The following is a 26369-nucleotide window of genomic DNA, read 5'->3' as shown; positions in this document are numbered from 1 at the left end:
GTCCTTTTGAGGACATTTTTTTAATTGCTTGAACTTGCTTTATGCAAAAGATTGACTTCTGTTTTGATCATTTGATTTGGTTTTGAACCTAGTCTTTGTACTAGTGTTTTGTACATAAACTAATTGTGCTTTGTGTTTCAGGTTTGGACATTTAGCATTGATGGTTGGTTTGATCTCACTTTGTGAGATGCAAATGCTTTTGAGTATTAACTCTTGCTGTTTTGTAGGTTCTAATTGATGCTCATTGCTTCACTTGATTGCTTAAGCATTGTTCATTAAGTTGTGAATATTGGAAAGTTCCACTGTTTGTTTGATGGTTTTCTGTCTGAGATACTAACTGTTTAGCTTTTGTACAGGTACATTAGTTGCTAGCTTTTAGCTCTTTCTTGAGCTTTGGATTGTGGTTGATACACCACTTAGGTAGCTATTCTCTTACTCCATGTAGTCTGGAAGTCCTGTCACCTTTTTGGCAGGCATTTGGCTAAAGTCCTCCTTAAGAGGCTCTGTTTGTGATTGTTTACATTTGTGCCAAAGACCTCTAAATGAGGCATGTTACTTGTTAAGTCCTCCTAAGTGAAGAGGCAATTGACAGAGAAAAGGGATTAGCAATCAATCCCCTGTTATTCAGTGAGTCTTTCATTATGCTCGCACTACGTGCTGATGCTTTTGAATAAACACCCAAGATCTTTGTATAGAGTCAGTCAAGTGGAATATGATCCCTCATTATGGATCCCCATGTTTTCTTTATCATAAGCTCACCCAGGTCAGGGTTAAGAGCATGAGGTCTCATCCTCATTTCCATTTTCATCAGCTTCACCCTAACTCTCAATGTTAGTGGTTAAGAGCTACAAAATACCTTTGTACAGTTTGGCTTGTTTGTCGAGGTTGATATGACCCCTCTTGACTAAAGCCTACCCCTTGGTTTGAAGCCTCTTGTTTGTATATAGTGTGTGATGCATTATTTGCTTGATTGCTTTGCATGTGTTTGCTTTTGCTCATTTTGTTTGTTTTAAGGAGTTAGATGTAAATCCATCTATTGGCATTCTGTTTCCTGTTTGTTTTGAGGAGTTAGATATAAGTCCATCTATTGGCATTCTGTTTCCATTTTGTTGTTAGGAGTCGGATCTAAGTCCATATATTGGCATTCTGTTTCCGTTTTGATTTCAGGAGTTGGGTGTAAGTCCATTTATTGGCAGCTTGTTTCCTTTTCATTTGAGGTTCTCTTTTGAGACTTGTTATTTGCTTTTTCACTGTGCTCGCCTATTCCAAAGGAACTTACTTGGATCATCTCTATGATCTCGAGAAAGGAACTCCTATTGTTGGCTTTATCCCTTACCATCACCTTAGCTTTTTTCTCTTTATCCTAACCCAAAACCAAAAACTTTTGTGCAAACATTTGAATTGTTTTCAACATTAGAAACCTAAGCCTTAGGCTTTTGATTTTCAAAATTTCTTTTCATAACACTCATCTTGAATTGAATCTTTAAGTCAACTTTGACCATTTTGTACATACTTCTAATTGGTTAATGCAACCCACTCAAATGTGCTTCTTTTGTGGTTTCAATGATCACTTCTTAATCAAATTCTTCATAACCTTTAGCTATTAGGTTTGAGTTATCTTTGTGGTGGATATAATACTCACCTTTGTCCTTAGTGATTGAATTGTAAGACTTCCATGCTTATTATAGGGTTAACCCCTCACTAGCATGTTGAAGCTATTCTCACATGGTGGACTTGTGGTTTTTCAGGTCGAGTTTTCTCCCTTTGATAACAAAAGACCTTAAGGCTTTTGTTTAAAATCAATCCACTCACTGTTTTGAAATCTTTTACCCGAACTACGGGGTTTTGATCCTTATCTTTCATGAGAAGGTACGTAGGCAATGGGTTCATCCATCCAAACACAAAATGTAAATAACTTGTATATTCTTCTCTCATCTCTTCAATCATGTTTGCACAAATATTTCATAAACAATAACTTCTTACAACAAGCGTGAAAAGGGCTCCCTAGGAGTACCTAGGATGCATTGGGTGCCTAACACCTTCCCTTTGCATAACCAACCCCCTTACCCAGATCTCTGATCCTCTTTTGCTAGTTTTGTTTGTAAAACTTTATAGGTTTTTGTTCGCTTTCTAACCATTCCTTTGGATAAATAGAAGTGCGGTGGCGACTCGACTTTGTATGATTTACCTTGGATTTAGTCAATATCTCCAATGGTAACGAATACACCGCTATAATATGTCCCAAACATCTCTTGGTTCAAAAAGGGACGCAGGAATGAGCACAAAGAGGTAGGGTGATTGGCTCAAAGATAACTGATATATCACATGAAGTAGATGAAGGTAGAATACAAAAGTATCGTGGAGATGAATGGAGTGAAGTGACCAAAGTCACAAAATTGAATATTTGGTGACAAGTGACTGAATAAGTATTGTTCGAAACCAAAAGGTGAAAGTGTATTGGAATCCATAAGAAAAATGGAATTTGTACCATAGAGGGAATTAAATGTTTGGGTACGAGCCAAACAACTCTAGGTAGAAATGCGGACTTTCGCTAGGCGTCCTAAAAAGGTGTATATGGATATCCAAAGAAAGTTGTATTTCTGTGTCAAAGAAGTAGTATGTCACTGGGTGAACGATTTATGATCGAAGGTAGATACTGGATCATGAAATATATGAGTGATGCCCTAAGGCGGAAAGAGGAATAATTAGAAGTATGTTTGCCAAGGATTCGTATCCTCGTGCCTACGTATTCTCATCGTGTAATGAGAAAGTCAGGGCAATCGTAGTTCGTGGAACCACGATGTAGCGGTAAATTCATGACCATCAAGCTATGGATAAGCTTAACGTCAATAAAACCAGATTCGCCACCGCGCTTTTATTGTTTCCAAAGGAAAAGGGAAAAGTACGAACAAAATCCAAAGATAAGAAGTTTTCAAATCAAAACTAATAAAATTCCAGAGATTACAGGTAAGGGGGTTGGTTACACAGAGGGAAGGTGTTAGCACCCAAGGTGTCCTAAGTACTCCTAGGGAGCCCTTTTTGTGTGCATATGTTTTTTGGTCTAAGTGATGTTTGAGAAAAATAGAGTGTGGGGATGAGAAAATAATTCATTGATTATATTTTTGTTTTTAACAAGACCTTCGGACTTGTGCCTACGTACCAACATAAAAATGAGGGATCAAAACCTCGTAGTTCGTGGTAACAATTTCAAAATGAGTGGGTTGCTTTTAATAAAAGGGTAATAAGAAAGGCACAAAAGGCCCAAAAGTTTGAACGAAGTTGTTATTTCTTTTTGTCTTTTGAAATTTTAAGTCAATATGATTAGATTTATTTACAAGTTTGATTTAAGAAAAAGAAAGTTCAAAAATTCAATGGCACAAGGCCAAAGTTTCTACTTGAAATAAGGTCTAAGTTTGAAATTAAAAGCAAAGAAACTTTTTGAAAAGGGGGAGAGATTTGAAATTTAAGAAGTGGGAGGAGATGAAGAGGCTATCCTAAGCATAAAATTAAAAGTTAAGAGTAGAAAAGATCTGACTAATGGGATGCAACCCAATAGACAAGAATGTCATATAGAAAACCCATTTTCCCTTTGGACTTTGAATCAAGCAATAATCAATTAGGAAATTAGAAATATCAAACATCATGAAGATCAAGGCATCAAATAAAGATGGCCACATCCAAGCAAGCAAATCCATAGCTAACAGTCTTCTTTGTCTTCTTATGTATCAGATGAAATGATCTTTGATTAACTTAGAGCAAAGCATTAGACACAAGATCAAAATAACAGTTTGCACCAAGACAATGTAGTAGATGAATTCAAATAAAACCCCAATACTTGTATCAGATGAAGGCTCAATTCACAATAACTTGGTTTCAGAATGCTGGCATGGCCAAGTCCTTTTTGCACAGGGAATGTTGCCTAATTCTAAGTCCAATAGTTCAGATCAAGATCAATAGTCCACCAAACATTTTTTAGGGTTTTTTGTTGTTTGTTAGATGTTTTAAGGTCCTAAGACCATAAACAAAATCAAAATGCACAAAAAAGTATAATCACAAGATATGGCTCAAATGAGCAAAGTGAAAATGACATAAACATAAACAAGTTAAATGAAATGTAAATGGAAATGAATGATAAATCACTAAAATTTAAATTGCATAAAGTAAATGACTTGAAAGTAAAGCAATATTAATAAGAGTTAGTCAAATGTTAGTCAAGGTTAATTGAATGTTAGTAGTGTTTTGCTTTTTAATTGATTAAGTCATTCTTTGGAGAACACTTAACCATCTATTCACAAGCATGAATCCTTGAACCAAGACATCTTCCATAGGAAGGAAAAAAGGTCAAGTTTCCACACAATACCATGAAATATGGGAGACTTACAACCTCACTTACTAGAATGTTATGCCTTTAGGGTCAAATTTAACTTTATGTTAAGCAATCGTAATTGGACTTATGTAGAAGTCACAACTATCTAAGATCGGGCAATAAAAATTTAGGTGTTAATACATGTTAGAGATTTGGTATGATGAACCAAACTCCTAAAACATACTACACACTAAAAGAAAAGATCAAAAGGGATGAACCTATCTCATCCATACTTGTATTAGTTCATTTGACACAAGGTCATTGATGAACCAATTAGGCTTAGGATATTTGAGACTTCATTGGTCAATGAAAGGAGTGGGAAAGAATAGGGATGAAGATGAATGGGGAGGGAATGAGAGAAACACAATTTAGCCATGGGAGGAGTTTTATCAAATTAAAATCATTCATTCATTTTGGGAGATGAAATTTACATTTCATCAATCCCCTAAATCCAATGATTTTAATCCAACAAAAGTAAAATCAACCTTGACCAAGGCTCAAACAAATAGTCAAGCATCACAAGACCATAAAAATGGTTCAACATAATTTTTACACAATTAATCAATTATAAATCAATTTAAAAAATGCATTAAAATTCAATTTAATTTGGTCAAAACCTAAAATATCTTCAAAACACCAAATAAATGGCCAAGAGATTTATTCTAGGTCAAACAAGGTCAAAGGACCTTAGACTAAAAATTTCATGATTTTTGAAATGTCAGAAGTATTTTTAAACAATTAAAAATATGCATAAAAACAATTAATTCATGAAAAATATCAAAATTAATCCAAAAAATAATTTTAATTCAGAATATGAAAGAGAAAAATATCTAAAGATTTTTGGTTAAAGTCTCATATTTTTTGGATTAAAAATGAAATTACTATGCATTAATCAAAATAAAGCAATTAAATGAAAAATCAAAAAATACAAAAAAAAAAACAAGGGCCATCAGATCTCCCTCATTAATTGAGGTGGCAGATCTGATGGTCAAGCGTGTTGGGTTTACGGTTAGCTAAAGAATAGGTCTAAATAAGCTAGTTTCAAGAAGTTGATTTATTCCAGTTTGTTATAATTTATTTTCCTTATTTTTCTCTATTGCAGTTGCATTCAAATTGTAAGGCTTTATAAAAGCCAGCGTAGTCTTTTGAATAAAGCATCAAACGTTCTAGCTTCCATTTTCTATTTTGTTTCCTTTATCTGGTATCAGAGCTCGAAAGGGCCTGATAAGAGTAATTTACAAATTGAGTGTTTGAGAGGAAAAACACTGAGAGGAAGTAACAAAAGTATGCAATAGTGTTTGAGAGGAAAAACACAGAAGAAAAGAATTATGGCAGCAGAAACTCTCTCAACACCATGCGTTCCGAAGTTCGACGGTGACTACGATCACTGGAGCTTACTTATGGAAAATCTCCTCCGTTCTAAGGAGTACTGGAGCGTCATCGAACCTGGGCTCGAAGAGTTGAAGAAGACCGAAGCCATAAGCGCGAAGGCACTCGACGAAGCAAAACTGAAAGAGCATCTCAAAGAAAAGAACTATCTTTTCCAGTCCATAGACAAGAGCATCTTGAAAACCATCACCCAAAAGGAAACAGCCAAACAGTTATGTAGATGTTTGATTGGCTGCATTGTATGGTAAAACACTAGCTGGATTCTAATGTCTTGACTGATGTCATGACACGCTGTGGAGATGACTGTTTGACTGCATTGTATGTTAGAACATCTAACTGTACTCTGATGTCTTGACTGATGTCATGACATACTTGAGTTGTATGCTGTAGGTTTAGCTAATACAGGATTTACTGAATGTCAAACTATATGTTATGACTTTCATCCCTGTCAGCAGTTACTGAGGAATAGAACAACTGGTGTTCTTTAATAACTCAGTATTTGTTTCCAGTCTGTTTATCAAGGGGATAACAGTCCTGACACAAAGCCTACTGTCTGAATGTCAAATTGGAAGTTATGACATTCATCATTGACAGCATATACTGAATAATAGGCAGGTTAGTTGTCTGCTACAGTTCAGTATATTTCTCAGTCTGCTTATCAAGAGGATAACAGACCTGACGTAAGGCTCATTGTGTAAATGTCAAATTGGATACTTTGATATTTATGAATGTACGCTGTTACTGAAGTATGGACAGATTGGTCCTGTACAGTACAGCAAATTTGTACAGTCTGTTTTCAGGAAGATAACAGACTTAGCATATGGTTTATGCTTTGGATGTCAAACAAAATGTTGTGACATTCACTCCAGGCAACATATGCTAAATTGTAGGTTGTTTAGTTTTTCTGTTTCAACATTTTTCCCAGGCTATTCTTCAGGAAGTCAACAGCTGAGCTAAAATCCAGGAAACCAACAACTAAGCTACAATAAATGAACCTAACAAATAGCCTATTTGTTAGTAACCTAGTTGTGGAATTTAGGTTAACTCGCTTGACCTTAAATTCAGGAAATACAAGTACAAGGCCCAAGTGCTGCAATATAAAAGGATGGCAATCCTTCTTTCAGAACTCGGGGATTTTAGGCGTGAAGATTTTGTGTGTCCATCATACTTCACTGCTGTATTTTTGTGTGTCTTGTATTAGGTGTATCTTGTGAGCCAAGCTATTATCACTGAGATGATTGCATTGGTATAGGGTGTTCATTGAGTTGTAAGTGTTGTGTCACTCTATGCTTTTAAGCGTGAGTGCTGTGTATCTTGATTAAAGCTGTTAAGCACAATCAAGAGTTGTTTGAAGTGTGACTTCATAATTGTCTTTAATTTTAATTAAAGGTTGTAATCACTGAGGTGATTGAGGGGGGGGGGGGTGAGTAGGAACTCTGATCTTAGTGTAAGATTGAAATTGCATTGGGTAGGTATTAAGTGATAGGGTTAAACAGTTGGTTTAAGGTCTGAATTAATACTACTGATAGTGGATTTCCTCCCTGGCTTGGTATCCCCCCAGACGTAGGTCATGTTGGACTGAACTGGGTAAACAATTCCTTGTGTTATTTACTGCACTTACTTTTTAAGTTCTGCATAATTCTTGTCTGCGCAGAATTGGATGTCAGAACAACCCGTGTGACATCGAAAGTCTGTTAACTAGAATTTCAATTGGCATCAGAGCAGGCACCCTGCCTGTTAATTTCTGGGTGAGATCTAGGGAAGTTACTTTCTAGTACCATGGACAAGGATGTAGGACACTCAAATAGACCACCCATGTTGGATGGTTCTAACTATGATGACTGGAAGCCTCGTATGATAGCCTTCTTAAGGTCTCTAGATAGAAAAGTCTGGAGAGCTGTCAACAAAGGATGGGAACATCCAACGAAGACAGGTAATGATGGAGTCAGTATGCAAATTCCTGAAGAAGAATGGGACAAGGAGCAAGAGGCATTAGCCCTTGGAAATTCTAAGGCCTTGAATGCATTGTTCAATGGAATAAGCAAGAACATCTTCAGACTGGTGCACCACTGTGAGCTGGCCAAGGAAGTGTGGGATACCCTCAAGATAACTCATGAAGGTACCTCCAAGGTGAAGATGTCTAAACTTCAGATGCTGACCACCAAGTTTGAAAATCTGAGGATGAAAGAGGATGAGACAATTCATGACTTTCACATGAATATTCTTGAAATTGCCAACACCTCTGGTGGCTTAGGTGAGAAAATGGCTGAAGAGAAACTTGTAAGAAAGATTCTCAGGTCTTTACCTAAGAGATTTGCCATGAAGGTCACTACTATAGAAGAGGCTCAGGAGATCTGCAATATGAAGGTGGATGAGCTCATTGGTTCTCTCCAAACCTTTGAAATGGGCTTCTGTGAGGATGCTGAAAAGAAGAACAAAAGCATAGCTTTTGTATCAAATACTAAAGAGAATTCAGAAGAAGGAAACATTGGAGGAAATGAAAGCATTTCAGAAGCAATAGCCATGCTTGGAAGACAGTTCAACAAGTTCATAAAGAAGGTTGATCAACAGGGTAGACCTAATGTCAAGAACTCTTCATATGACATCAGTAGAAAGTCAAAATATGAAGAAAAGGTCACTCAAGGCAAGGGAATCCAGTGCCATGGATGTGAAGGTTATGGTCATATTAAAGTTGAATGCCCTACCTTTCTCAAGATGTAAAAGAAAGGGCTATCTGTCACCTGGTCAGAAGGAGACTCTGAGAGTGAATCTGAAGGAGAATCTGCTAAACATGTCACTGCTCTGACCAGTGTCTGTACCTCAGATGATGACTCAAGCGGAGATGAACTTACCTTGGATGAACTTGCTGCTTCATATAAAGAACTATGTGTTAAAAGTGCAAAAGTGTGTATCCAAGGAGAAAAGCAGAAGAAACTCATCAAAGAGCTGGAAGCTGAGAAACAGAAGCAGCTGAAAGTCATAGATGGTCTGAATAGTGAGATATCTTTGCTGACATCTAAGCTAGAACAAATGACTAAATCCATCAGAATGTTGAATAAAGGAACTGACACCTTGGAAGAGATTCTAAAGGTGGGACAGAAGTCAGGAACCATGTTTGGTTTAGGCTTTGCTAAGAAGTCTTCAACTGAACTCAAAAGATCAAAGGCTGAAGTTCAGAAACTCAAGCAGAAGTCACAACCGATGTCCCAACATCAGGGAACCAGGATGAGTAACCATCAAAAGAAGAAATTTCAGAGATGGAGATGTCACCACTGTGGTAGATTTGGTCACATAAAACCCTTCTGCTACAGGCTGCATGGTTATCCTAACCAGACTACTCAAGTCAGACCTAAGCAGAAGGCATCTAAGCATAATGCCCCCATTAAGAAACAAAAATGGGCTGCTTATCAGACACCTCTAGTCAGACCTAAGCAGCAGGCACCTAAGCTTAAGCTTCCCCTTGAGAATCAACAATGTGTTACTAATCTAGCTCACACATCTCCAAGGGCATCTACCAGACAAGACTGGTACCTTGATAGTGGCTGCTCAAGACATATGACTGGGATGAGCAACTTACTGGTGGATATACAACCTCATGCCACCAGGTATGTGACATTTGGTGATGGAGCTAAAGGAGAAATCAAGGGGGCTGGTAAGCTGGATTGTCCTGGAGCTCAAAAATTGAGGAATGTGATGTTAGTAAAAGGACTAACTGCTAATCTCATCAGCATAAGCCAGCTGTGTGACCAAGGGTTCAATGTGCAATTCACTAGGAAAGGATGTCTGGTGTTGAATGGCTGTAATCAGGAAGTGATGAGAGGAGCCAGATCCAAAGATAATTGTTATCTATGGGAAGCTAAAGACTCACTCTACTCCTCCAAGTGCTCCTTAGCCAAGGGATAGCAGGAAGTGAAGCTGGGACATGGAAGACTTGGACAACTTCATTTAAAAGGAATGAAGAAGATCATATCCAAGGGAGCAATTAGAGGAATTCCAAATCTGCGTATGGATAAAAGAACAGACTGTGGAAAATATCTGATTGGAAGCTGTGAGTCACCTATTGGTCATCATACAAATGGTGCAGTAGCAAGGGATAAACAGATGTGTGTATCATTGTCCACTGCAGAAGCTAAGTACCTAGCTTCTGGTAGCAGGTGTTCATCACTGGTATGTATGAACCTGATGCAGACTAAGTACAATGTCACTCAGAATGTCATGACATTGGATGCTACTCAGTTTGACAAAGTTAGGGGCAAAGAGGGAATGTGCGATTCTGAGAAATTATAGAAACTAATGATGTTAGTTAGTTACTGTTTAGTAAGTCAACTTATTAAACAATTAATAGTGCACTCTGAGTGGTCAACAAATAATAGACATTACTCGTGCAACAAGCGTTTCCTATTCCATCGCTTCAACTTTCAGTCTTGCAAACTTTCTTCCAAAGAAACTGTTCAACTCTCCTCCGAGATATTCATCATGTCCCACCAATCTGAGTCAACCTCCTACACGACCATGTCTGATTCCCCCAGCACTGAGTTTTGCAACCCTAACCGGGGGGATCCTGTTGTTGACGCTGCAACTTCGTCCCATGCAAGAAGACCTAAAGAAACGGTCTCCGAATTCTCCTCAGCAATCGCACTTGATGAACAAACCAGGGAAGGCTCGAGGTATGTGCATAACGCCATTGCAACTATTGTCACTAAGATACTATCTGGTAATCAGAATGTTCCTGGGGTTTCTGTTCCCTTGAACACTATCATACTGGATAATGTTGCATGTCAAGAAAGCGCAGTCGTGTTAAGAAAGAATGTCTGTGACAATGCTGAGCAACCTGATGCTCATGAGGGGTCAAAAATTGAAAAACCCTCAGACAATGTGAGAGGTGAGAAGGTCTGTGTCACTCAAGATGTCAGTGACAACCCTAATGCTGACACAGTGAATCTGGAAGAGTTCTCTGATAATGAACTGTTGACCTCAGTTATCCCTAGCATAGCCAAAAGGGTTAGGACTAGGAGAGAGAAGAAGACTGTGGTGCAGAGGTCCCCAACAAGGGAGGTTGATGTGGCAACTTCTCCCAATCCAAAGGTGACAGAGAGTTCCCTCAAAAGGAAAGGACATGGACCTGCGAAATCTTGGAGCAAAGAGATGCCCAAGAAAATGAAGACCAGGTCTGTTATGGTGGAGTCTGATTCAGATGTCCCATGTGATGTCACAACATCTCTGTCTAAGAAGAAGCCAACCACTAGCAAGCTGGCTGCTAGTGTTCCTGAGGTACCTATTGACAATGTGTCATTCCATTTCGCTTCTAGTGTGAACAGGTGGAAGTTTGTCTATCACAAGAGGCTGGCCTTGGAGAGGGAACTGGCTCAGAATGCCCTGGAGTGTAAGGAGATTGTGGACCTCATTAAAGAGGCAGGGCTAATGAGAACTGTGACTCAACTCCCAAAGTGCTATGAGACTTTGGTGAAGGAGTTCATTGTCAATGTGTCTGAGGAATGTGCAGATGGGAAGTCCAGAGAATTCAGAAAGGTCTATGTGCGAGGCAAGTGTGTGAACTTCTCTCCCTCATTAATCAATCTGTATTTGGGAAGAGTTGATGTAGTGCAACCAGAGCTTGAAGTGACTGACAACAGAATCTGTCAAGTCATCACTGCAAATCAAGTCAGGAAGTGGCCTCTTAAAGGGAAACTGGTGGCCAGCAAACTCATTGTGAAGTATGCTATGCTACACAAAGTTGGAGCTGCCAACTGGGTGCCCACAAATCACAAGTCCACTGTGTCTATGATGCTTGGAAAGTTCATCTATGTTGTTGGAACCAAAGCAAAGTTTGACTATGGAACCTACATTTTTTATCAGACCACGAAACATGCTGGGTTTTCAGTGTGAAGGGCCTATAGCCTTTCCTTCCCTCATATGTGGCATTGTGCTGAATCAATTCCAAAACATCTTGACAGACAATGACTTTGTGAAAAGAAGAGAGAGTCAGTTGGCCTTCAATTACAAACTGTTCCTGGGTAAGCATGTCCCTGACATTGTCATGACAACTGGAGAAACATCCAGTGTTGGCACCCAACCAGATAAAGCTGCTGTCATTGCTGTACTCAGAGAGACTTGCAAAGAGCTGGAGGCTAGGAAGCTCACGTTGGAAAAGCTGATTATCCAATTGGAGATGTCTGATGATGGTGTGCTTGGTGAAGCTGCTGAGGCTACAGATGGAGCTGCAAGGCAAAGTTCAGAGGGTGAGAAGGAGGCCAGTTCTGATGATGGCACTAATGATGAGGCTGACTCTAAGTCAGATGAATAAATCATTTTCTGTAATTCTGTGTGTGTGTGTGTGTGTAATTCTGTTTTTGTTATGTTGGTCTGTAACTTAATGTGTTGCTTTGGCAACATTTTTGACAAAAAGGGGGAGTAACACCTATGGTGATGCCCCAGTACAACAAATTGTTTTGCTAAACAGATATTGAAGATCCTCTAATCCAGAGGTTGTGCTGCAGCTGATGTTCCACTTCTATGAGTGTGAGTGTGTACATGTGTGCTACAATTAGAAGTTTTTATTTAACTTCTGTATGTGTGCTACAATTAGAAGTTTTTATTTAACTTCTGTATGTGTGCTGTTATGTGAAGTTTTTATTTAACTTCCATGGGTGTGAGTGTGTTTCTACTCTTAGTGTATTAGCTAGGTTAATTTCCTGCTAGATGTGTGTTTTCCGCTGCTGTGGACTCTGTTGTGAGGCCAAAGTGTTTTAGCCAAAAAATTGCCAAAGGGGGAGTTTGTAGATGTTTGATTGGCTGCATTGTATTGTAAAACACTAGCTGGATTCTAATGTCTTGACTGATGTCATGACATTCTGTGGAGATGACTGTTTGACTGCATTGTATGTTAGAACATCTAACTGTACTCTGATGTCTTGACTGATGTCATGACATACTTGACTTGTATGCTGCAGGTTTAGCTAATACAGGATCTACTGAATGTCAAACTATATGTTATGACTTTCATCCCTGTCAGCAGTTACTGAGGAATAGAACAGCTGGTGTTCTTTAATAACTCAGTATTTGTTTCCAGTCTGTTTATCAAGGGGATAACAGTCCTGACACAAAGCCTACTGTCTGAATGTCAAACTGGAAGTTATGACATTCATCATTGACAGCATATACTGAATAATAGGCAGGTTAGTTGTCTGCTACAGTTCAGTATATTTCTCAGTCTGCTTATCAAGAGGATAACAGACCTGACGTAAGGCTCATTGTGTAAATGTCAAATTGGATACTTTGACATTTATGAATGTACGTTGTTACTGAAGTATGGACAGATTGGTCCTGTACAGTACAGCAAATTTGTATAGTCTGTTTTCAGGAAGATAACAGACTTAGCATATGGTTTATGCTTTGGATGTCAAACTAAATGTTGTGACATTCACTCCAGGCAACATATGCTAAATTGTAGGTTGTTTAGTTTTTCTGTTTCAGCATTTTTCTCAGGCTATTCTTCAGGAAGTCAACAGCTGAGCTAAAATCCAGGAAACTAACAACTAAGCTACAATAAATGAACCTAACAAATAGCCTATTTGTTAGTAACCTAGTTGTGGAATTTAAGTTAACTCGCTTGACCTTAAATTCAGGAAATACAAGTACAAGGCCCAAGTGCTGCAATATAAAAGGATGGAAATCCTTCTTTCAGAACTCGGGGATTTTAGGCGTGAAGATTTTGTGTGTCCATCATACTTCACTGCTGTATTTTTGTGTGTCTTGTATTAGGTGTATCTTGTGAGCCAAGCTATTATCACTGAGATGATTGCATTGGTATAGGGTGTTCATTGAGTTGTAAGTGTTGTGTCACTCTAAGCTTTTAAGCATGAGTGCTGTGTATCTTGATTAAAGTTGTTAAGCACAATCAAGAGTTGTTTGAAGTGTGACTTCATAATTGTCTTTAATTTTAATTAAAGGTTGTAATAACTGAGGTGATTGAGGGGGGGTGAGTAGGAACTCTGATCTTAGTGTAAGATTGAAATTGCATTGGGTAGGTATTAAGTGATAGGGTTAAACAGTTGGTTTAAGGTTTGAATTAATACTACTAATAGTGGATTTCCTCCCTGGCTTGGTAGCCCCCAGACGTAGGTCATGTTGGACCGAACTGGGTAAACAATTCCTTGTGTTATTTACTGCACTTACTTTTTTAAGTTCTGCATAATTCTTGTCTGCGTAGAATTGGATGTCAGAACAACCCGTGTGACATCGAAAGTCTGTTAACTAGAATTTCAAGTTATGGGATTCAATGAAAGTCAAGTATCAGGGAAGTGCTAGAGTGAAACGCGCACAACTGCAACGGCTTCGAAGAACGTTCGAAACCCTTGAAATGAAATTGGGGGAAGGTGTGTCTGAGTACTTCCCAAGAGTCATGTCTACTGCCAACGACATGAGGAACTGTGGAGAAGACATGAACGATGTCAAAATTGTCGAAAAAATACTTCGGAGTCTCACAGACAACTTCAACTTTGTGGTATGTTCCATCGAAGAGTCCAAGGACATTGATGATCTCACAGCAGATGAATTGCAAGCATCTTTGCTTGTACATGAATAAAAGGTGATTAAGAAAAGAAGTGAAGAGCAAGTTCTACAGGTGGAGAACGAGCAAAGAAATGTACAAGGAAGACGTAGAGGCATATATCAGAGAGGAAACAACAACTTCAGAGGCGACAACTTCAGAGGTCGGGGAAGAGGTAGATCTTTCGTCAACAGGTCAACCATCAATTGCTTTCGATGTGGAAAGTAAGGGCATTATCAATTTGAATGTTCAAGTCTGGAAAAAGGAGTCAATTATACTGAGTTCGACGAGGAAGAAGAACTCCTCCTAATGGCGCACATAGAAGTCAATAAAGCTGAAGGAAAAGGTATTTGGTTTCTCGACTCCGGGTGTTCAAACCATATGACAGGAGACAAAACTTGGTTTGTTGAGTTTGACGAAAGCTTCAAGCATTCTGTCAGATTGGGTAACAGCACAAGGATGGCGGTTCAAGGAAAAGGCAGCGTCAGGTTTGAAGTACAAGGAATCACACAAACGGTATCTGACGTCTATTATGTCCCAAACCTCAGCAACAACTTGTTGAGCATAGGACAACTACAAGAAAAGCGTTTAGTGATTATAATTAAAGAGGGTACTTGCAGAATCTATCATCATCAAAGAGGTTTGATAGTAGACACTTCAATGACTATGAATCGTATGTTCATGGTCTATGCAAAGATGAAACCACTGCCTGGTAGTTGTTTGAAGATGGAGGAAGAAGACTTGGAGAATCTCTGGCACAAGATATATGGACATTTAAATAACAAGTCCATCCAAATAATGCAGCAAAAACAAATGGTAAAAGGGTTACCAAAGTTGAAAGAAGCAGCCAAAGTTTGCAAGGTATGCAATGTGGGAAAACAGCAGCGGGGGAAATTTCCAAAGAAAAGTGGTTGGAGGGCATCGGAGAAATTGGAATTAATTCATGGAGATCTATGTGGACCAATCACTCCAACCTCTCACAGTGGTAAGAGGTATTTGTTAGTGTTTGTAGACGATTTCTCTCGAAAAACTTGGATCTATTTTCTCTCCGATAAAGCAGAATCCTTTGAGGCATTTAAAACCTTCAAAAGTTTTGTTGAAAAGGAAGCAAAAACACCAATTTGCGGACTAAGAACTGACAGGGGAGGAGAATTTACATCAAATAAATTCAACCAGTTCTGCAAGGATTATGGCATAAGGCGGCAGTTGACAGCAGCATACACTCCACAGCAAAACGGAGTGGCAAAAAGAAGGAATCGAACCATCATGAACATGGTACGCTGTTTGTTGACTGGGAAGGAGATGCCGAGATCACTATGGCCAGATGCAGCGAGATGGACAACCCACGTCTTGAATCGAAGTCTTACAAAGGCGGTAAAAGACATGGTACCTGAAGAAAGGTGGACAGGAATAAAGCCGAAGGTTGACTACTTCAGAGTATTCGGCTCCATTGCACATGTACATGTCCCTGAACAGAAAAGAGTTAAACTTGACGATCGAAGTCACAAGTGCATCTTGCTTGGAGTCAGTGACGAATCTAAAGCTTATCGATTGTATGATCCGATAACAAAAAAAATAATTATTAGCAGGGATGTCATATTCGAAGAAGGTGGTAAATGGGATTGGAACATGAGCGCAACAGAGTTAAAGCAAAATGCTCTTGCATGGGGAGATGACGAAGCTGTAACAGATGAATTTGAAGCAGAATATACTGATAGTGATGTTGAAGAAAGTGAATACGACAGGACAAAGGAGCTCCCAGAAGCTGGACAGTTATCACCAGAAGAACAAACAAGAAGAGAGAGAAGAAAGCCTAGTTGGATGAATAACTATGAAAGCGGCGAAGGCTTGTCTGAAGAAGAGGAACTAGAACAAAACTTAGCCTTTTATATCTCTCATGATGATCCAGTAAGCTTTGATGAAGCTGTGAAGGAAGAAAAATGGCAGGAGGCCATGACGCTGGAAATTCAAGATATTGAGAGAAATCAGACTTGGGAGCTTGTGTCACTGCCACATCAAGCAAAGAAAATTGGGGTTAAGTGGGTATACAAAACAAAATTAAATGAAGAAGGCAAGGTGGATAAATGAAAAGCTAGACTCGTCGCCAAAGGGTATTCGCAAACAACGGGAGTAGACTATAATGAAGTGTATGCGCTAGTGGCTCGTTGGGATACCATCAGAATTCTCTTGGCAGTAGCAGCTCAGCGTGGTTGGTGCGTTTACCAGCTTGACGTTAAAAGTGCTTTTCTGTACGACGAATTAAATGAGGAGGTATACATCGATCAACCAGAAGGGTTCATCAAAAGAGGTGAGGAAGATAACGTGTATCGGCCGAAGAAGGCTCTCTATGGCTTAAAGCAAGCCCCGAGAGCTTGGTTTAGCAGAATTGAGAGTCACTTTAAGAAGGAAGGGTTTCAAAAAAGCAACTATGATCGCACCTTGTTCTTGAAAAAAAATAGAAACAAACTATTGGTGGTAAGTCTTTACGTTGACAATTTAATATATACAGGAAATGATGAGCATATGTGCATAGAGTTCAAGTTGTCAATGCAGAAGGAGTTCGAGATGACCGACTTAGGAAAATGAAGTTTTTTCTTGGAGTTGAAATCAATCAGCGTAAGGACGGGATTCATTTGTGCCAAAAGAAGTATGCTAAGGAAGTCTTGCAAAGGTTCCATATGTGGAGTTGTAATGCTGTCAAGAATCCAATAGTTCTTGGTACTGTTTTGTCAAGGGAAGGCAGCAGCAAAGATGTTGATGCAATGTTGTACAAACAACTAGTAGGGTGCTTAATGTATCTAACGGTAACGCGTCCGGATTAGATGTTTGTGGTATGCTTAATCTCTCATTATATGGCTGAACCTAAAGAAGAACACATGATGATTGCTAAAAGGGTACTAAGGTACTTGAAAGGAACACTGGAGCTGGGAATTTTTTACAAGAGAAGCACGGATGCGAATCTGTTGGGATACACAGACAGCGACTATGCACGAGATGTGGATGATAGAAAAAGTACTTCGGGCTACGTCTTTCTACTAAGTGGTGCAGCAATTTGTTGGAGTTCAAGAAAACAAGGGATTGTGACTCTCTCATCTACAGAGACTGAGTATGTAGCTGCCACTGCCTGTGCATGTCATTGCGTCTGGCTGAAAGGAATTTTGAAAGAGTTAAGCGTCAAAGACTGTAATTTCATTCACATAATGTGTGATAACAGTTCAGCAATTAAACTATCCCAGAATCCCGTTATGCATCGAAGGACAAAACACATTGATGTTAGATATCATTATCTACGCAATTTATCAAGTGAAGGAACTGTGTAGCATTTTGTGGAACTGATGATCAAGTGGCAGACATAATGACTAAACCTATTAAGTTGGATCCGTTTGTAAAACTTAGAGGTTTGCTTGGTGTTCGACGACCTGAGATGTAAACTGATGCTAGTTAAGCATGTGTCAGTTTAAGGGGAGGAATTTGTTAGGTTTACGGTTAGCTAAAGAATAGGTCTAAATAAGCTAGTTTCTAGGAGTTGATTTATTCCAGTTTGTTATAATTTATTTTCCTTATTTTTCTCTATTGCAGTTGCATTCAAATTGTAAGGCTTTATAAAAGCCAGCGTAGTCTTTTGAATAAAGCATCAAACATTCTAGCTTCCATTTTCTATTCTGTTTCCTTTAAAGCGTGTATCATCCACCATAGTCCACAGTCAACGCGCATGTACAAGTGGTAATTCAAATCAAAGGCTGAGATTAGATCCTTGGGCCAAGATCAGATGGGTGAGATGAAGCCAACTCACCACCGGAGCCATAGCTCTTGTCATCTTCTCTGGTGATGACCACCGGACTGGTCCAACCTCAACTCCATGAAAAATGAAAAATAAGGACACTAATTTGAAGAGAAAATGCTCAGGAGCTTGAATCTGGCCTCAATTTTCTCCAATTCCAAGTAGATAAAAAGATACACGGATTTGAATTTTGAGGATCATGAACTGAGTTGCTTCGATTTGACCTCAAAGCAACTCAATCTTCTTGACTACATTGGTAGGACTTCAGCCAACCAAAAATCACAAAGAATAATGGAGAATCGAAGAGATGAAAATTCTGAAAAATTACCTTCGAGGGAGCTTCAACCCTTCTTGATCTTGATCCCAATTGTGTTTGGCTTGGTTTCAAAAGCTTGTAGGAAGTGATTAAGATCAGAAAATGGCTTGGACTCTTGGAGTTTCAATCTCAAAACATAATGAGATTTGAAGCTCTATTTTCAAATGAAAACCTTCAAGATTATCCTTTAATGGTGAGGGTTTGGATTGCAGGTTCAAAGCTTGGGCATGAGGTCTTTAATTCTGAGCATGAAGGATTGTATTTATAAGTTGAAGGATTGTCCAAATTTAGAATTTGGATTTGGCATGAAGGAGTTATGCATTTTAGAAGTTGAGGAAAATCACTTGTTCAATGGTAATGGCCCAAAATGACATGTAATGTTTCCTCTTGGCACATGCATTCGTAAGTTGAACTTGAACTTCTTCCAAACATCAAAGTTGAAAAGGACATCTTGAATTTAATCATGGAACTTGAATGGATTTAATATCATAAAAAATTATCAAGTTATGATCCTTGGAAGTTGACCTCCTAACTAGGGCTAAGACAAAATGACCTATAATCTTTCATCATAAAAAATGACTTTCCAAGCAAAACTAGCTCTTGAATTCAACATGAAAGTTGTTTGAAATATCATTATGAGTTACCTTTATCTTGTAATCCTTTTTAATATAATAAAAATTGTAGGAGATAGGGCCTAGGGAACCCCAATTTTGATTAGTTGACTCTCTCTTGTCAACCACCATGAACCAACTTGCAAACTTGACATTATCTTGATATTTGGGACTCATGGAGAATCATATATATGTAAGATGATGTAATATGAAGTATACCTTGATATATTTGATCAAACAATGAAGAAACTTGTTGAGGAAGTCACACAAGATACCCAAATGAATTAGGGTTTCCAAGGCAAACAAGCTTCAAACTCTTGATGATTTCTTGATCAAAATGATATGTGAAGACCATGGGGATCCATACATGATATCTAGATCCAATGTAAACCATCTATTAATTGATCTACTTGCATTGAGGGTCTTAAGCCCTAGTTGTGAGCTTGATCGAGTATGGGTGAACACACACACCACCTACAAAAGTAACAAACTATAGATTGACATATTTTTTGGTATTTTGATTAGTAAATAATGAAAAATAAAGTATGATACAATAAAATGTGCTTGGTGACCTCTCCCAATGCAAACCCAATGAATGAGGGGTAAGGAGGATGCCAAGGTGTGATCCCGAAGCCAATGCATATGATGAGATGGCATGAGAGACCTTAGGGTAAAAATTTGTGTCTTACAGGTGCCCCTATTTAAGGACATTCTAACTGAGGATGTGAAGGTTTAAATCTTTGTATCATCTCAATATAGTGGACTTAAATAACAACAATAGAAACAAATTTTAGTCCCTAAGAGACCTCATGATGCATATAATATAAATGTTAAAAATAATCTTCGTGGGGAAAATATTGCCACAAAGGAAAAGAATCCAGAGAGACTGAAAGTCCACAGGAGCATAATGGATTCCATAAGGAAAACTAAACTCGCTGGAGAGATAGAGACTATGGGGATAAAATTTGTGTGTAGGGCCGGCTACGACTTGAAAACTGCTAGAGACACGAGAGGAATTCCACGAAAATAAATCAATGGAAGGACTCGGTTGGGGATACAGAAAATCTGCAGGGGAAACGGGTAAATCAGAACAAAAATTGAAATACTCAAACCAAACAGAGGATGGCGACTTCACTGAGGAATTACGCACTCAAACTCAATTGGGGAAGAATGAACTTCAACACATGAGTACCAGAAGTATATTATCTATTACCGGTTACTGGGTAGGAAGATAATATATTCTGACAGAGCGACATCCGTTATCGGTTAGGGTAAACATATCAAGGATGACTCGATGAGGAAAAAGAGGTGTATTCGTTACCGGTAACTGGGTAAGAAATAGCCTGTTGGGGAATATATCAAATAGGATTTACAACTACCAGTTACTGGGTAGAATACCATAGAGAGAATATCTGCCATTGGTTAAAGTGAACATATCAAGGATAGACTCAAAGGAAGAATAGTTGTCACCGATTAGGATGAACATATCAAGGATAGACCACCTGGGGAAATGGGAAGAATATCAGTTACTGGTTAGGATAAACATATCAAGGATAGACTTCCGGAGAAAAGTAGGAATTATATCTATCGATTACTAGATAGAATACCAAAAAGAGAATATATGTCATCGATTAAGATGAACATATCAAGGATAGACTCAGCAGGGGGAAGCAGGATTTACAACTACCGGTTACTGGGCAGAAGACCGCAAAGAGGAGAAAATCTGTTATCGATTAAGATGAACATATCAAGGACTAACTCTCTGAGGAATGAAAATGGGGATTATAACTACCTTTTTACTGGGTAGAAAACCACAAAGGAAGAATATTCATCATCGTCCAAGATGAACATATCAAAGATAGACTACTTGAGGAAACGTGAAAACAAATCCGCTGGGGAAAACAAAAGTAGTAGATTACATTTTATCGGGTATTGGGCAAAAGTAAAGTACTCAAAAATTGAGAAGAATATTACCAGTTACTGGGTAATAGACTCTCAAGGGACTGAAAAAAATATCTATCTAGGTAAGAGCTAGAAAGAAACGGTCGAACAAAGACTCAACCCAATAAGGATATAACTCAAGGGGAGTGATTCCATCCAGATAATTAACTGAGGAGGAAACTGAAATAATAATGATCCACGAGGAAATAACTCAGTGGGGAATGAGAAAGGTTAAACTTTAGACGCACCAAATCTGCATGGGGAAATAATATCACCAAAACAGGAAATCAGAATAATGAAATCAAATGCAATAAAAAATGCATAATGAAATATATGATGTATGAATATGTATGTATATGCTTGATGATTATGCTGGCAAAACAATCACAAAGGATACAAATATTACAGATTTAAATCACCACTGCAACACTCGGCTAATCTTAACAAGATGGAAACACCAACTAGAGAAAAAAAAAGTTGGGGATGAACACCAATAATCCGGCTCTGAATAACTCAACCCTAGCTGGGGAAAGGAAAAAAAAAGATTTGTTGAGGATCCAAGTTGTCAACTCTGCAGGGAATTTTAGGTCAACACCATATCAAATGGGGGACAACCTCACAGGGGAACAAATCAAACGTTGCTCAAGACCAAACACTGTCGGGAATCAGAGATCTTCGATATCTGAAGATGGACTCAGTCAGGGAATATAGGAGATAAAACTTTGCATGGGGTCTAAGCCAATTTGCTAAGGATGTGAGCCTTTAACTCAGTTGGGAAAATTTGCAAAAGGAGCTGCTAATTGGTTCAACTCGACTAGGGATAAATGATGAATTGTTTAGGAATTATCGCCCAACCATCTGCTTGGGGGAGACCAACAAGGCTTTGCATGTCAAGACTTACTTGTTCTCAGTCTGCTATTGATATTCCTTGCTTAAATCGATTGTTCTTAAAGTAATTATTTTATATTCTTAAGAAAAACCATCTTTATTAATTAATTTATTTCAAAATTATCATCATAAAAATTCAATTTTATTTAGCTAAAATAAATAAGAGTAGAAACAATTGGATAAAAAGCTCAACTTTATTTAATAGAATGGTAGTCTGTAAATGACAAGACTCCATAGATCTTTATAAAGTTAAAAACAACAACTTACATGGAAAAGGGCTACATTGAATACAATGATCACTACTCTCCCTACCCACTTCAATATCCGCTGTGCTCTTGGTTTTGGTTGAGAATGACGAATCAGAACCAAACGACTTGCTCCAAATTGCTCCAATGATCAGGACCAACCGAATGCAGTTACTTGCCATAATCCCCAACTTTTGCCTAGATTGCCCCAATGCGGGGTACTCAATCTATCGGGATAAATTTTCTGTTTTATGTCTCTAACTTTTTCCTGGATCGCCCTTTCGGGTTTTCAATCCACCGAGACGCTCATTTTTGCATAAGTCGACCTTTTGGGTTTTCAACTTAGCAAGTTGTTCTTTTCTTTTTAGGCGAAGTATTTCTTGATTGCATCGGTGTTAACAGGACGAGTGAACTCTTCACCATCCATAGTTGCAAGAATCAAAGCGTTTCCTGAAAAGACTCTCTTAACAACATATGAGCCTTCATAATTAGAAGTCCATTTGCCCTTGGCATCAGATTTAAAAGATAAGATTTTCTTGAGCACAAGGTCACCTTCTCTGAACACATGAGGCCTGACCTTCTTATCAAATGTCTTCTTCATTCTCTACTGATATAACTGACCATGACATATGGCAGTCAACCTCTTCTCTTCAATTAAGTTCAACTGGTCATATCTGGTCTGGCACCATTTAGCTTCAGTGAACTTGGCTTTCATCAAGACACGCAGCGATGAGATTTCAACCTCTACCAGGAGCACAACTTCCATACCATAGACAAGAGAGAATGAGGTTGCCCTTGTTGAAGTGCGAATGGATGTACGGTACCCATGCAAAGAAAATGGGAGCATCTCATGCCAATCTTTATATGTCACAACCATCTTCTGAATGATCTTCTTGATGTTCTTATTTGTAGCTTCTACAACCCCATTCATCTTAGGTCTATAGAGAGAAGAATTATGATGTGCAATTTTGAAGTCTTTGCAAAAAGCTTCCCCCATATTATTATTCAAGTTAGATCCATTATCAGTAATGATCTTACTTGGCACACCATACCAGCATATAATATGATTCTTAATAAACCTCACAACAACTTTCTTGGTCACATTTGCATACAATGCCGCTCCAACCCACTTTGTGAAGTAGTCAGTAGCCACCAAAATAAAACGATGTTCGTTTGAAACTTTGGGCTCAATCATGCCGATCATATTAGTTCCCCACATGGAGAAGAGCCATGGAGAGGAAATGACATTCAACAGTGTTGGAGGAACATGAATTTTATCTGCGTAAATTTGACACTTATGGCATTTCTTCACAAACTTGCAACAGTCAGATTCCATTGTCATCCAATAGTAACCTAGTCTCAACATCTTCTTAGTCATAGCATGTCTATTGGAATGAGTACCAAAGGAACCTTCATGGACTTCAGTCATCAATAAGTCTGTTTTGTGTCTATCCATGCATCTGAGCAAAATCATATCGAAGTTTCTCTTGTAAAGCACATCATCGCTTAGGTAGAAGTTGCCAGCTAATCTTCTCAAAGTCTTTTTATCTTTCAAAGATGCCCCAGGCGGGTAAATCTGACTTTGGAGGAAACATTTGACATCAAAATACCACGGCTTTTCATCCTTGACTTCTTTAACAATAAACACATGAGTTGGCCTATCAAGATGCATCACAGTCAAATTGGGAACTTCATTCTAAAACTTCACCATAATCATTGAAGCTAACGTTGCAAGAGCGTCTACCATCTGGTTTTCATCTCGAGGGATATGATGAAACTCAACCTTTGTAAAGAAAGTTGAAATCTTCCTCGCATAATCTCTATATGGTATAAAACCGGGTTAATTCGTCTCCCATTCACCTTTGATCTGATTCAAAACCAAAGTTGAATCTCTATAGACGTCAAGATACTTGATTCTGAGATCAATGGCTTCTTCAAGCCCCATAGTGCAAGCTTCATACTAAGCCATATTATTTGTACACTTGAAGGTCAATATAGTTGTAAACGGAAAATGAGTGCCTTGAGGAGTAATAATCACCACCCCAATGCCATTACCATAAGAATTAACAGCTCCATCAAATACCATGCCCCAATGAGAACCAGGTTTTGTCCCTTCTTCAAGCAATGGTTCATCACAATCTTTCATCTTCAAGTACAAAATCTCTTCATCAGGAAAATCATACTGCACTAACTGGTAATCTTCAATTGGTTGGTGAGCCAAATGGTCAACCAAGACACTACCTTTAATCGCTTTTTGAGATCGATATTCAATATCATACTCGGATAATAACATCTGCCAACGGACAATTCTCCTAGTTAAAGCAGGCTTCTCAAAGATGTACTTGATTGGATCTATTTTGGATATCAACCAAATAGTATGATTCAACATATATTGGCGCAGACACTTAGCAGCCCAAGCCAATGCACAACAAGTGTTTTCAAGCATAAAATACCGAGTCTCACAAGCGGTGAACTTCTTACTGAGATAGTAAATTGCATACTCTTTCTTTCCAGATTCATCTTGATGACCAAGGACACAACCCATATGTTGCACCCCAAAATTTGCCCTCTATTTTTAACTCTAACCAATTTTTTTTGTTTCACATTCATTTGCATCATCTTCATAGCATAACATTTTTTTCTGTCTTAATATTAGCCGGAATAATTTCTCGGAATTTACAAACAGACTGGTCAAATTAACTTTTTAACTGTGCCTAAAATTAGTCAACGAAAAAATGTCAAGTTTAAGTTTGCAAATGTCGGTAACATTAATCTGCGGTTCACGTGGTTTAATTTGACATGCTAAAAATATTTTTACGACTATTTTTGGTCATATGTTGATCAGTCTGAGCAGTTTAAACGGTCATAATTTTTATTTCAAAATCCGATCAAACGCTGTATTTTTCTGAGTCATTTATTTCGCGCTGATTATTTTGACGTGTTCATTTTATTTTTTCGAGCATTTTGGTGCCCGACTTTTATTTTTTTGAGTCTATTTATTTTTATATTGGGTCTAGAATAAATAAATAGGTTAATTAGTTTTTATTTTAATTTTAACTATTTTAATTATTTAACTTTATTCAGTTTTTAATTTAATATTGGGTTTCAAAATAAACTTAGGCCCATTATCATTAACCTAATTTGTTCCTATATATATTTACTAGCATGACTGATAGAGAGAGGCAAAAAAAAAAAGACAGAAGAAAAAAGAGAAACTGAGAGTGGCTGATCTATACTATCGTACACACAGTTTGGTAATAGTTTATATATGATATATACTTTATCTATTTTGTTGATATATTTGTTACTGTGTTTCAAATACATGTTCATATGTGTGACTGTGTTATGTATTCCAGATACATGCGGTTTGGTTAAATATATCAGGATATCGCCGTTTTGTTTTTTTTTTATGCACATAAGTATAACATGTATAATAATTTGGTTCATTGTATTATGTATTTGATGTGTTTGTTTTTATATAAGTTTTACATGTCTCATAATATATAATATAATATAATAATATTTTTGTTGTTAATAAAAATGCATATGGATCATATAATATATAATTTATAATATGTAACTAGTGTGTTGAAATATATATATATTTCTATTTTATGTTATAATTTGATTATGTTTTCGGATCGGATCGTGTCAATACGCCGTTTTCACATATACGTGTATGAGGCGTGACATTTGTGTTATCCGATTCAGTTGCGATGATCGCAATTTTGCGCTAGCAACGCCGTTGTTTTTTTTTAATTCATATTTTTTTTATATACATATATTTAGATCTGCACATTTTTTTCATAACTAACTACCCTGATTTTTCCTAAACCCTGACAATTTCGCCACAAACTCTAAATTTCAAACCTAAAACTTTAACCGTGTTGTTTCCTCTAAACCATAAACCTTTTCTTAAACCTTAACAAACCTTATTATTATTTCCTATTTTCGCTCATATTTATGTTATTCATACACTGTAACTGCTTCGCCCTTGTAATATTTTAAGTTTTAACTTGTAATATTTTCAGTTTTACTTTTCGCCATCTTTATTATGTAACTGCACCAAAGCGTTGTAATAATTAGGGTTTATTTTCTGCCATTTTATTTTTCTGCCATTTAAATTCCTGCCATTGATCCTATATTAACTGCATGGTTTAGTAATGTAGGGCGTGAAAAACTACTAAATTAATTATTAATATTTTCTATAACCTTTATATTTTTAAATAAATAATAAATACTAACTATTTTAATAACTATTTTTTATTACTTACTTATAATAAT

At 37.7% G+C, this 26369-nt stretch overlaps 1 protein-coding gene across 1 annotated transcript; it reads left to right on the top strand.

Annotated features, from left to right (window-relative positions):
• Positions 1-14033: 14033 nt before the first annotated feature.
• On the top strand, positions 14034-14339 carry LOC127104795 (uncharacterized). The gene has a single exon (XM_051041949.1). The coding sequence runs from the start codon at positions 14034-14036 to the stop codon at positions 14337-14339; it is 306 nt and encodes a 101-aa protein (XP_050897906.1).
• Positions 14340-26369: the final 12030 nt, after the last annotated feature.

This window comes from Lathyrus oleraceus, chromosome 7 (genome assembly GCF_024323335.1).
Source record: "Lathyrus oleraceus cultivar Zhongwan6 chromosome 7, CAAS_Psat_ZW6_1.0, whole genome shotgun sequence".
Classification (NCBI taxonomy): Eukaryota; Viridiplantae; Streptophyta; class Magnoliopsida; order Fabales; family Fabaceae; genus Lathyrus; species Lathyrus oleraceus.
This window is presented reverse-complemented; position numbering and strand designations above follow the sequence as displayed.

Excerpts from the sequence above, each read along its gene's own strand:
- LOC127104795 (XM_051041949.1), top strand. The coding sequence starts at position 14,034 with ATGAAAGTCAAGTATCAGGGAAGTGCTAGAGTGAAACGCGCACAACTG.